This window comes from Benincasa hispida, chromosome 5 (assembly GCF_009727055.1).
Source record: "Benincasa hispida cultivar B227 chromosome 5, ASM972705v1, whole genome shotgun sequence".
Lineage (NCBI taxonomy): Eukaryota > Viridiplantae > Streptophyta > Magnoliopsida > Cucurbitales > Cucurbitaceae > Benincasa > Benincasa hispida.
Genome location: NC_052353.1, coordinates 64,105,467 through 64,118,347, shown reverse-complemented (window position 1 = coordinate 64,118,347; position 12,881 = coordinate 64,105,467). Strand labels below are relative to the sequence as shown.

Here is a 12,881-nt window from a genome sequence, read left to right as displayed (position 1 = left end):
CTTCAATCCTATGTGTTTTGGGAACTCCTATCTTTAAGGGCAGTCCTTTGATTAGTATGGGTGAGAGTGACCAGATTGCAACATCAACATGCTTACCTTTTTGGGGACTTGTTTGATTTGGGAGTTGGAAACTCAGTTACACAAGATGAAATTCACTTCTTCCCCGAAGTAGGGGTAAGTAGATAGATTGCTCCCTTAAGGGCTGATTCCGGGGCTTAAACATATTGGTCATAGCTTCTCTTTGAAAGAGAGGACTCAATTATTGTATGACTATGACTTATGTTCATTAGAGGGATCGGTGGTACTTAAAGAGTTAGATGTAACTATAGGGGCATAACGGTTATTGGACCAGTTGTACTTATGAGTGATCTGTGAAGGGTTATCGCAATATTGATTCGTTGATATGGACACATAATATATCTATGGTAAGAAGAGTTCAGCTGTCGGTCTTTAGTGGAATGCCAGCAATTAACCGATGGTGGATCCCATGATTAAAGAGTTCAATAAGTTATTCACATCTATTTAAGGTTCGGGTTACAGGTTCATAAGGTCCCCTTGGTAGCTCAATGGATTCAAGTTAAGGATCAGTTCTTGGTGTTGATTTGAAATGTTCAAATTGACAAGAGGTAATTCGATTATATATGATATGATCGGTGTGATGTATAAGATACATCAAGTGGAGGATTAATGTAAATGAGATTTACATTAAGTACCACGAAATAGAAAAAGAGCTATGGTAGATGAAATATTAAAACTATAGGTTATAAATATAGTGTGGTAAGTTGGTTATCATGTATATTTATAATTATATTAATTATTGGATAATTATATCTTTTTCTCTAATAACCAATTGAGTGGGAGGTTATTGGTGGTTTCATGGTAACCGTGAGATAAAAGGAAAAATATCTTCCTAATTTTAGTGGTTGTTGTGAGAATTGCCATTCTTGGAAAGATTTCACGCAGATGATGTGAAGTTGATGAGATTCACTAAACGATAGCTGAAGAGAGACTAAACGATCGTAGAATGATTCTATATGATAGTTCACTCAGTTGGCCTTTAGCTAATCGATCGCGGAGCTTTTGCTAAATGATCGCATAACATTTGTTAAACGATTGGGCATCGTCTATATGATAGACTTGTCATCTCCCACTTGCTTAATCGTTTACTTGATTGTTCTTTCTCCAATCTCGTCCTCTAACCAAGTCTACACAGAGCCCACACTTCTGGATTCTTACACCGAGAATACCAAGGTAGCCATTGTGGTGGTGTCGTACTTGATGGAACACAAGACATAGCAGCGGAATAAGGATCTAATTACACTCTAATTGCTTTTAATTTAAAGGAAAAAGCATGTAATTGAAGGAAAAAACAGTAAATTAAAAATTACCTTTGAAGCTCCCGAAAATCGCTTTTCCTCGCTGAATCTCGACCCAAACTCTTCCAGACCACCACTATAGCTGACTTATTATTCTTTGGACTCAGAACTGGGTTGTGGGACTCGATAGATGAAGAACCCAAGAGAGAGAAAGAGATGGAAAATAAGATGAAATTTTGGGTTAGGTTTGGGTTTTGAATTTGATCCAAAGTAGTGATTTTTCCAGCCCAAATTTAGAAAACAATTTTGGAAAAATGGCAAAAGTTTTTTCTCCAAATTGAAAGCCCAATTTTATAGAAAAAAGTCATGCAACAATTGCATGAAATCAATTCATAAAAACCCAACACCTAGAATCCACTATCTTAGTGGGCTTAATGTCTCCACTATAAGCCAACACTTAGCCCACTATCTTGTTAGTGGAATTATCCAACAAAAATTTGGATTTTCTCACTAACTTTAATCAAAGGGCAAAATAGTCATTTCGTCAAAGTCAAACTTTGACCTAAAAGTCAACATTTTGACTTTTTATGATTTTTTTCGTGTTGACTAATTTTGACCTCCCGAGCATGAATCCGCATTCATTTTCTCGAAATTCAAATCACATTTGAATATAAGGTCTGTGAAAGTTTGACTTTTCAAAGTCAAAAGTCAACTCTTTGACTATTTTCATTATTTCCGAGCTTCCGAATATGAACGTATTCATATTCTCGATATTTAAATCACATTTAAACATTAAATCTGTATCTCTAAACTGAAAAATCCGACCACTATATCACATATACTTGTCGGTTTCTCTCTCTTCACCTAATTCGAACAATTCGAATTATTCTATCATACTATTCTAAGTTTATTCCATATGAGCTAGTAGGGGAACCTAATGGACCTATAGATCATGGCTCCAACGATCCGAGATTAGCCGGCTAAAACTCTTTTAGATGGAGCTAATCAACATTCGTTAACTAACGGGTCATTCCACTATAGTCCCGTAGTTGCACTCCCCTCACTATAGATATATTTGTGTTCATTTGATATAACCATGAAGCAAATCCTTCATAGGTTGTTCGTAATCTCGGCTGGGTCATAAAAATCATTTTACCCCCGAGACTACATCTTGTTCCTTAAGTTCCACTGATCCTCTAATGAACAATTGGTTTAAGGTCCAACCTATAAACCGAACCACTCTTGGGCCAAGAAAAGGGTGAGGCCCTTTGTTCAAGACCTAGATTCAATAATAAAGGGAACAACCTATCTACTATCCCTATAACGGGTAGGAATGAATTCCGTCTTGCACCCTATGTTCCTAGCTATCCACCTAATCTTACCCCTGAAATGGGAGGCTTATTAGGCCAGCGATAATGAGCTTCCCTCACCTAAGCAGATATAAGGATAATTCCGAGCGAATAGAAGTTCATAGTTAGCTCAGAATTAAGATTAAGTTACCTAGGTCTTCAATTAATGAAATAGTCAGTTTTATACATAAAACGACATTTAGAACGTAAAAAGTGACTATTTCATGGTTCAGTCTTATACAAACTCATTACATAGGATGCCCCCACTCACATATCTCTATATAAACGATTCAGGATCACATCGTTTGTACTAACTACAAAGTGGGTCGTATTCATAGTGTCCTTAGAACAAGGCGCCCAACCTTATTCATTTACTATAGACCATTTTGGCTATATATTTGAACTTGATCCACATTTATGTCAATACATAAAGTTCAAACTACATTAAATAGCCTTAGGACCTTAGTTTATTGGATTCAAGATTATAACTTTAATAACAATTTTGTGGAAAAAAAAAACAGAATATGTTTATTAATTTACAAACTACGAGTTTTAGAACATAAAATCCAACAGTACTCAACTCGACATAGTTGGAGGTTTTTTTTGGAGGTCATTCGCTGTGTTTTTTATCTTGGAGATCATTGTGTTCGTGGTGCTGTGATCGTGTAGTGTTGCGATCATAGTGTTCGAGCTTGCAATCTTGTTGATTGTTCGAGCGTTCGTGATTGAGGGTGTTTGAAGATGAGTCTTCAAAGGTATGTATAATTATTCCCTTGATCTTTGTAAAGCATACTATAATTTCGTTTTGTGCATAGCCTGTAAGTTTCTGTTTCTTGATTGTAATTATATATGTTCATATACGAATGAAATTTGGAACGATCATTCCGCTGCTCATGGAAATCTCTTGTCAGATTTCCTACAGTCTCCACATGCAATTCAAGACTCATAAGATAGCCTAGGATGTTAGTTTATTGGATTTAAGGTTATTAAGACAAAACAAATACAATACAGTCAATAACACTTATTGAAATAACATCGATAACTCTTTATTGATGACAGTTAATTATTTACATTTTCTATCTACGAGTTTCGATCTTTAATATATCTAAATACAAGGATTTGTTTTTAGAAATTTGCGAATGAAGACCAAGGTAATGTTGAGTTTTATGTCCTAAAACTCGTGGTTTATAAACAATAAACTTATTCTGTTAATCAATATAGATGTTATTGAAGTTTGATTCAATAAAGTTGTTATTGAATGTTTGAATTGGTCATTTTGTTTTAGAAATAACCTAAATCTAATAAACTAAGATCCATGACTATTACATGAGTATTTGAATTTTATGTGGAGACATAAGAGTGGATCAAGTTCGAGTAAATAGCCAAAATGGTCTATAGTATACAGATAAGGCTAGGTACCTTATTCTGGGGACACTATCAGATGCTGCCAATTTGTAGATGTTACAATTGTTGTAAAGTGTTACAAACGAAGTGATATTGATTCGTTCACGTGGAGACATGCGAGTGAAGACATCCTATGCAAAAAGTTTGTATAAGATCAGACCAAGAAATAAGTCACTCTTACTTTATAACGTTGTTTACTATTAAGACTGACTATTTCAAAGTGATGACCTAGGTAACTTGACATTAATCCTGAGCTAACTATGAAATACTATTTAATCAGGATTATTCTTAGATTTGCATGGGTGGGGGTTGGCTCAACAACGTCGGCTCAATAAGCCTCCCATTTCTGAGCTAAGACCGGGTAGATAGCTGGATAACTAGAGACATAAGGTGCAAGATGGAATTCACTTCTATCTGCTTTTAGTGATAGTAGAGAGGTTGTTCTCTTAAGTACTGACTTTGGATCTTGAACAAGGGGCCCCACCCCTCTCATTGGCTCGAGAGGGACTCAGTTTGTTGATTGGATCACAAACCAATTGCTCATTAAAAGATCAGTGGGACTTAAGGTACAAGATGTAATCTCGAGGGTAAAACAGCTTTTTGACCCCGTCGTTATTACAAACAAACTGTGAAGGGTTTACTTACTAATTATGGTTATATCGAATAGACACAATTATATATTGAGTGCAACTACTAGGCTTTAGTGGAGTGAGTCAGTAGTTAACGAATGTTGGTTAATTAGGTTAAAGAGTTTAGCTAGTTAAGCTCGGATCGTCGAAGTCCATGATCTATAGGTCTATTAGGTCCCTTACTAGCTTACAAACGGATTAAACCTTAGAATAGCGTGATGAGAGAATTTGAAATATTCAAATTCAAATTAAGGGAATTAGTAATTATATACGATATAATTACATGTTTAATTTTCGAATTAAACAAAATTGGAGAATTGGATAATATTTAAATTTAATTTAAATATTAATTACATGAATAGAGATTCATGGTTATGAAATTGGTGTTTTTAATAATTTAATATTGAATATTAAATTATTTTAATTAATTAAATTGTTTAATTAAATGAGTAAATTTTATTTGAAATTAATTATTTGAGTTAATTTTATCTGAAATTTGAAAATTGAATTTTATGAAAATACAAATTTCAAAATTCAATTTTTGTGTTATAATTTAATTTTCTGAAAATTAAATTTAAGTAAACTGAATTTTTTAATTTAAAAGAAAAAATTGAATTTTAATTTAAAATTCAAATTTATAGAATATTACTCTTAATGGGTTTATCCCACTTTGGACACTCCGATTCCACTAGATTCTTCAAGGAGGTGTCTTCATCTTCATGACAATTGAGATTGCATGAAGAAGGTGATTAAAATAAGCTTCATTTTGCTGAGAAAAAGACATGCAAAATTGATTTTTCAGGGGTTGAGAGATTGAAGAAAGAGTTCTCTCTCTAGTAAAAACCAGTCCTTCCTCTCCAAAAATTGCACTAAATTTAGCTCATTTTGTGAACTCCACAATTCAATCTAAAGTTCTAGAGAATAGTAGGGAAGATCAAGTGGTGGTCCACACCTTGTTGCTGAGGAGATTGAAGCTAAATTTTGTGGATTAAAGGAGTTCTACAATGGTATATCATAAACCATCTTTTCTATTTTCTAAACATGCTTTCTTAGTTGCTAAAATTGATGAATTAGAGTGGTTAATGATTCTGCTTGCTTTTGCTAATTGCATGCTTAACTCCAATAGGTAATGCCCTAACGACTCCAAAAATCGGATCCCAAACACCTCATGGATATTCTTGACCACCTCTTGCGACGTGTTTCTTGCTTGTCATAAACATGGACTTATTAAAATTAATAATTTGACAAGAAGCTCTTTCAGAAGTTTCCAAAACTTGCTTGATGACCAGGCAATTTTTCTCTTCGCTCGAAAGAAAAGGAGTTTGTCATCTACAAAAAAAATATGTGAGAAATGTAACGACAATAAGTGTTAATACACAAACCTGAAAAGTGATCGACTCATTCCTCCTCATGCAATAAAATGGAGAGACCTTAAGTGCATATATGAAAGAGATAAGGTGGCAAAGGATTCTCCTGCCTTAAACCGTAAGACAACTTGAACTGTATATAGCAGACACCATTGAAATTGACGGAGAAGGAAATAGATTCAATACAATGCATAATCAATTGAATCCATATGTAACAAAATCCTATATTTCCCATAACTTGTCAAAGAAAACTCCATTCTACCCGATCATAAGCTTTGTTCATGTCCAATTTTAAGTCCACCACCCCAACTTTACCAGATCGTTTATTAATCATCGAGTGCACACAGTCGAAGCCAATAATAGCATTATCCGTGATGAGCCTTCCAAGAATAAAATCTGACTATGAAGGGAAAACGATAAGGTCCAGAGTCCCCTTCAAACAATTTGCCAACACTTTAGCCACAAGTTTGTAAATAACATTTAGTTCAGAAATCTGACATCGAAGAAGGATGCAACCCTTTAGAATGAGCACTATAGAGGTGTAATTAAGATTCTCTAACAACTCCTCACCATTCAGAATATTGAGGTATAGTCTTGTCGTATTGTCCTCAATCACCTCCCAATAACCAACCGTTAGGCTCAGTGCTTTGGATGGGTGTATGCTTTTCACAACCGCCACAATCTCAGCCGCATAAAAAGGTTAGACAAAATTATCATTGATCTTTGCCGAAATCGACTAGGGGATGACATTTAAAATTTTAGTAACACTATCAGCATATTGGTTAGAGGATTGAAATAGATTTTCGAAATACTGAGTTGCCATCCATCTCCTTCTCATTATCGACCCAAGAGCCATCCTGAGCTTGTAATATGCAAATCCTGTTGTATTTCCTGCAGTGGGAGGCCCAGGTATGAAACCAGTTAGTGTTCCTATCTCTCCATTTTAATCAATGCTCACGAGAACGCTGCTTCTACCAGTAATTATTCTAAACCCTCCCAGATTTTATCATCTTGGACCGCCAATTCGGAAGTAGTCCGAAGATAATTTCCTGGATATCCTTTTTTTTTTTGTTTAATTGCCCCTATAAGTGACCCATTCAATCTGTTCCTGTTCCATTGTGCGAGATTTCTAAAGCATGTTCTAGCCTTTCTCCTTTGCTCCCTTGGGTGTAATTAGGGCTAGTAGTGGTAGTGTGAATTTTCAATTGGTCAGATTGGCTTGGGAAACTTGGGGTTTGAAGTCCTTGGTCCTCACCAGAATTAAGTGGGAAAGAAGGCCCAATCGACCCAGAGACTTGGTATGGATTGGCTGAAGGAGTGGGTTGGGGCGGTTCGGTTCGGTTCTTGATGGAATTTAATGGCCGGTTCTAGGTTTTGAGATGGGAGAACCGGTTCTTTTAAATCCAAGTTGACTTGGGAATTTGCCAGTCGTTTCTCACAACCCACAATTTCCTGATTTCCTCTCCACAAAATAAATCACCATTAATGCGTATTGCGTAGCTTTTTCTCAACGGCGTCCTTCGAAATCAACGCCGTCTTTCCATATCCGGTGTTCGACGGTCCTTCGCCGTGGATCTGACCAGAACGCTCCTCCGCCGCTTCTCCACCGTTCGCCATCGCTTTCGGTGCTGCGATCCGTTCCTGTCCAGAGCTGGTCATCGGAATCCTCCTCCCCATCGGTTTCGGTTGGATCCGCTGGTGATTTATTCCATCTGCTCGAATTATCACTCTTCCTCGTCCTCTACCTCTTCCTTGATCTGTTTGGTCAAATTGAGCGCCTTTGGTATCAAAGCTTTGTTTTCGATTAGGCATTGGCCGTCGTAGTTCAGGCCCATATCGAGGTTCAACATCCTCCCTCAAACTGAACAGAGCAGTCAGGCAAGGTATGTCCTATAATCCCACAACCATAACAAAAATCGGCAAGTTTCTCATAAGAAATCGGTACCCAACGTTCTTCTGCCGTTGATCCCAATTTAATAAGTGACGAAAAACTGCTGTTGCTCTGTGGCTCCTCGAACACCAGCATTCCATTATCGAATATCCAAGGTTCGTTATTAATGATCCAATTTTTGTCTTTAGAGAATCTGAATTTGCATTGAAAAATATTCTTCCCCACGTTCTCAATACGAACCGAAATATTACTCCAAATTATGGGCAGTTTTGTTTTAAACATCTCGACATGTATGATTCGATGTGTTAGAATTTTGCACACATGGAATTCCCTTGGCCAGTATTTAGTTCTGAACATTCCTCATCATCAATTGTTAAAATGTTTGCCCGTTCTTCCTCAGACAACTTCAATTTTTCAATGTGATCAGCCAAAAGATCATCCGCCATGATAAAGAAGAGACAGGATCCGCCTTCTCCAATGAAAACCACCCAAGATCGGCACACACCACCACCATTCGCTTGCCTTACACTTAAACGCTCATCTTTTCTTTTCTATCTTTTCTTTAGTAATTAGTTAGGTTAAAATATTATTTTAGTGTGTTGAATTAATTACTAAAACTTATTATGACTTATGACATTGGACCATTAGTCATAGATATCTTATCTATTGTCATCATTTTCATGTATTGTATGGCTGTTAACTTGATGTTTTTAAATGAAATATTTCACAATATATTTATATGCACGACATCATTTTCATAATTTGACTATGACGATATGTCGCCTCGTGTGTTGGTGTCCATGCTTACTAGATTATAACTAAGGTAGTTTTGCAGACCGTACGAAGTTGACGGAAGGCACTGCTGAAAAAAGGTTTCCATGGCAACTTCGGAAGAGAATAGTGCATTGTTCCCTATTTTTATTTTGACAATAATGGCACTGCCTTTAGTGCCTTATACAATTCTTAAGCTTTGTCGGGCTGCTTCGAAGAAGGCAAAGATTATACATTGCCAGTGTTCTGAATGTTCCCGTTCAGGGAAGTACCGTAAGTCGATATTTAAGCGAGTAAGTTTTTTTTATGACACTGAATCTTCTATCCGATAAAAAAAGGTAAGTTTCAAATCTGTTTCAAATGTTTGTTGCATTATATGTTGCAGATAGCAAATTTCTCGACATATAGCAACTTGACACTAGTACTTCTTTGGATCTTCATGTTCGTGTTGGTCTATTACATTAAAAATATTAGCCGGGAGGTAAAATTACATTTGATGTTTAATGAGGAAGAAAATTTATATTCCTCCTGAATGTTATTTTGTTTTGGTTTTGCCTATTGATACTATTAAAACTAATTATTTTCTCCATGCGTAAAATATGTTATACGTAATGTTGGGAGTAAGAGATAATTTTATGATAACTGCACAGATTCAAGTCTTCGAGCCATTTAGTATTCTAGGATTGGAAACTGGGGCTTCAGAGGCTGATATAAAGAAGGCATACAGGAGACTTTCTATCCTATACCATCCAGATAAAAATCCAGATCCAGGTTAGGTATTTTAATTGTTTAGTGCTCCATTAATTTTCTAACCTTTGCAGGCCTCAGCTAAACTCCTTCGCTTCTTTTTCTCAGAGGCCCATACATATTTCGTGGAGTTCATATCTAAAGCTTATCAAGCTTTGACAGATCCAATATCCCGTGAGAATTATGAAAAATATGGCCATCCGGATGGCAAGCAGGTTTTTTAACTTTTTCTTACGCAGGAAATGAGAATAACTGTCTTGTATGGTTTTCGGATTTTTATAAATGACCCTTGTAATTTAAGCTTGCTAATATTTTGATGCAGGGGTTTCAAATGGGAATTGCACTCCCTCAATTCTTACTAAACATTGATGGGGCATCTGGTGGGATACTTTTACTGTGGATTGTTGGAGTTTGTATTATCTTGCCCTTGGTAATAGCCGTTATATATCTTTCAAGGTCGTCTAAATACACTGGAAACTATGTCATGCGTCAGACACTTTCCACATATTATTACTTCATGAAGCCTTCTTTGGCACCAAGGTATCTTTAGTCAAAAGTTTTGGCTATCTTCTGTTTTTAGGTTAACAAAGACTAGACAATTCAAATTAAATCAATTTTAGCAATAGCTAATATCCCGGTAATTGGTAAAAGATGTCCATGACCATTCTTCTTATTTGCTTTCAAATCTGTTTAGTTACACACTATTGTCATTCTAGAATAAAATAAGACGTCTTTGTCTACTACCATATGAAAAAAGTCGAGAAAATTATTCAGCTCTTCTTCTCGAAGTAAGTCCTGTACTTTTCTTTTTTTATTTTTTTTCTTAACATCATTGATAAATTTGGCTATACACAGCAAAGTAATGGATGTGTTCATAAAGGCAGCTGAGTATGTGGAAATGCCAGTTCGTAGAACTGATAATGACCCTCTTCAAAAGATATTTGGACTAGTTAGGAGTGAGTTGAATCTTGACCTTAAGAACATTAAACAAGAGCAGGCGAAGTTTTGGAAGCAACATCCAGCCCTTGTTAAAGTAATTTCTGCTCTGTTCAACTTTTATCAGTGACTTAAATCCTTCGACATTTTGAATGTATATACATTTACAATTTACATCTGTACCCTCTTTTACATTCAGACACAATTGTTGATCCAAGCTCAATTAACTCGTGAATTTGCCAACTTGCCTCCACCTTTGAATGCTGACTTTAAACATGTGCTGGAACTTGCTCCTCGCCTTCTTGAAGAATTAATGAAGGTGAGATGAAGAATTCTAGTCCAAAGTTAACTTACAACTTTGAATTTTCCCAGCTGCATTTAGTGTTGAGTATTGTGTTGTATCATGATATCATGCATGTTGACCATTCAACAGTACTCTCGCTTTTGATGGAAAATAGTGAAAGGCAAATTTGTGATTGATAAGGGAATGATTCGTTCCCAGAAGAATGTGCTTTATCTCATTCGTAATGGTTTGTTAAAAGACCGTCGACAACCTAGACGTAACAATGTGCCTTAGATGTGAATTATTTCTGTACCTTTTGGCTAGCAAATGTCTTAAGAGTTACAGGGTGGGGGAGTGGGGATGGTTGTGAATTGACTTCCCAGGTTTTGTCGCTCCTTATTTTCTAGTTACTTATTTTACAAAAAGAATCTGCGATAGTCTAATATGCTTAATTATCTTCTTGTGCTTAGATGGCACTGATCCCACGTAATGTCCAAGGACAAGGATGGCTACGTCCTGCAACCGGGGTCATTGAGCTCACACAATGTGTCATTCAGGTAATTATCATTGTAAATTTCCCACAAATGCTTTGGAAGTCACATGAACATTATCTTCTCAAGGCATATCTGGATCCTTCTATTTTTGAGAAGTACTGCAGTAGTGGTGCAGAACCCATGTATCTTGTCTGTCGAATATATCACAGAAACTTTGGCCACCATTAATTTATCTTGATCCGTATCACATGTTAAATGCAGGCTGTTCCTCTCAGTACAAGAAAGGCCACTGGAGGATCCTCTGAAGGGATTGCACCATTTCTACAGTTGCCGCATTTTAGCGAGGCTGTTGTCAAGAAGATAGCCCGCAAGGTAGGTTGGACAATATCACTTTGAAGTATGCCACTCATAGTTTATTATTATTTTCTTTAATCAAGGAGTTTGAATTAGCCTATTCTTTTATGCATTGTTCACTTTTCTTCCCTTCCGTAGATTTCTGCTATTCTAATGCATTTTTTTGGTAATTTGATGCAGAAAGTGAGAGCGTTTGAGGATCTTCAAAAACTGGCGCAAGAAGAGCGTGCCGAGCTGCTTACTCAGGTGGGTGGGTTCTCGCCTGCTGAAGTACAAGATGTTGAAACGGTGCTGGAAATGATGCCATCGGTTACTGTTACTATCTCATGTGAAACAGAAGGTGAAGAAGGTATCCAAGAGGGTGATACTGTCACTATTCAGGCTTGGGTGACACTTGAACGCCGAAACGGGCTCGTGGGTGCTCTCCCGCATGCCCCCTACTACCCGTTTCACAAAGAAGAGAACTTCTGGTTCTTGCTTGCAGATCCAAATTCAAACAATGTGTGGTTTTATCAGAAGGTCAGTTTCATGGATGAGGCTACGGCCATAACTGCTGCTTCCAAGGCGATTGAGGAACAAATGGAGGGATCTGGAGCAAGCGTGAAGGAAACCAGTGCTGCAGTTAGGGAAGCAGTGGAGAAGGTAAAAGCAGGATCAAGACTGGTTCTAGGCAAGTTCCATGCCCCAGCTGAGGGAAACTACAATTTAACTTGTTACTGCCTGTGTGATTCCTGGATCGGTTGCGATAACAAAACGAACCTGAAATTGAAAATCTTGAAACGAACCCGTGCCGGTACCCGTGGTGGCCTCATGGCAGAAGAAGGACCAACCATGGAAGATGGAATTGAAGAGGAAGAGGAAAATGATGAAGAAGAATATGACGATTACGAGAGTGAGTACAGTGAAGATGAAGCTGATGAACAAGATGTGAAAAGGAAGGGCCCTGTTGCCAATGGAAAAGCGCATAAGCAGAGTTCAAGTTCAGAAGGCTCTGGCTCTGATGATGAATGAAGAACCATTCCGTTATTTAGTGAGACAACCAACCCCTCCCGCGGGTAAATGGCCCCTTCCACACAGTGATAGTGCATTAGAAGCTTTTTTTTTTCCTTTCTTTTTGTCTCTATATTCCAGTTTTTAGAAGTTTTACGGCAACGAGATTGACTTTTAAACAGATTATGTTAGAGTATCAGACCAATATTTATTGCCCCTTTTTTCAAGCAATTAGTTCACGACCTTTGGCAATCTTAGCAAATGACTGTTATCCGGGTATGTTTGAGAGATTTTGAAATAATTAAAATTACTTTTAACATTTTTAAAAATCGCTATGAAACATGTTTATA

At 36.9% G+C, this 12,881-nt stretch overlaps 1 protein-coding gene across 3 annotated transcripts; it reads left to right on the top strand.

The window, feature by feature from the left end:
* The first annotated feature begins 6,627 nt into the window (after positions 1-6,627).
* Positions 6,628-12,788, top strand: LOC120077752 (dnaJ protein ERDJ2A-like). 3 transcript variants are annotated; one of them, XM_039031751.1, is made up of 11 exons: positions 6,628-6,764; positions 8,792-9,020; positions 9,113-9,208; positions 9,378-9,498; positions 9,583-9,689; positions 9,797-10,014; positions 10,330-10,507; positions 10,610-10,729; positions 11,164-11,250; positions 11,449-11,559; positions 11,722-12,788. In XM_039031751.1, exons 2-11 carry the CDS (start codon positions 8,835-8,837, stop codon positions 12,550-12,552), a joined length of 2,055 nt encoding a protein of 684 aa, XP_038887679.1. In that variant the 5' UTR covers positions 6,628-6,764; positions 8,792-8,834; the 3' UTR covers positions 12,553-12,788. The 3 variants fall into 3 exon arrangements, with proteins under 3 accessions (XP_038887679.1, XP_038887678.1, XP_038887677.1); XM_039031750.1 differs by lacking the exon at positions 6,628-6,764 and adding an exon at positions 7,483-7,948; XM_039031749.1 differs by lacking the exon at positions 6,628-6,764 and adding an exon at positions 7,483-8,111.
* The last annotated feature ends 93 nt before the right edge of the window (positions 12,789-12,881 follow it).

Coding starts and splice junctions, on each gene's coding strand:
- LOC120077752 (XM_039031751.1), top strand. CDS start 8,835: ATGGCAACTTCGGAAGAGAATAGTGCATTGTTCCCTATTTTTATTTTG. Junction 10,730..11,163: donor TTCTTGAAGAATTAATGAAG/GTGAGATGAAGA, acceptor TCTTGTGCTTAG/ATGGCACTGATCCCACGTAA. Junction 11,251..11,448: donor TCACACAATGTGTCATTCAG/GTAATTATCATT, acceptor TGTTAAATGCAG/GCTGTTCCTCTCAGTACAAG.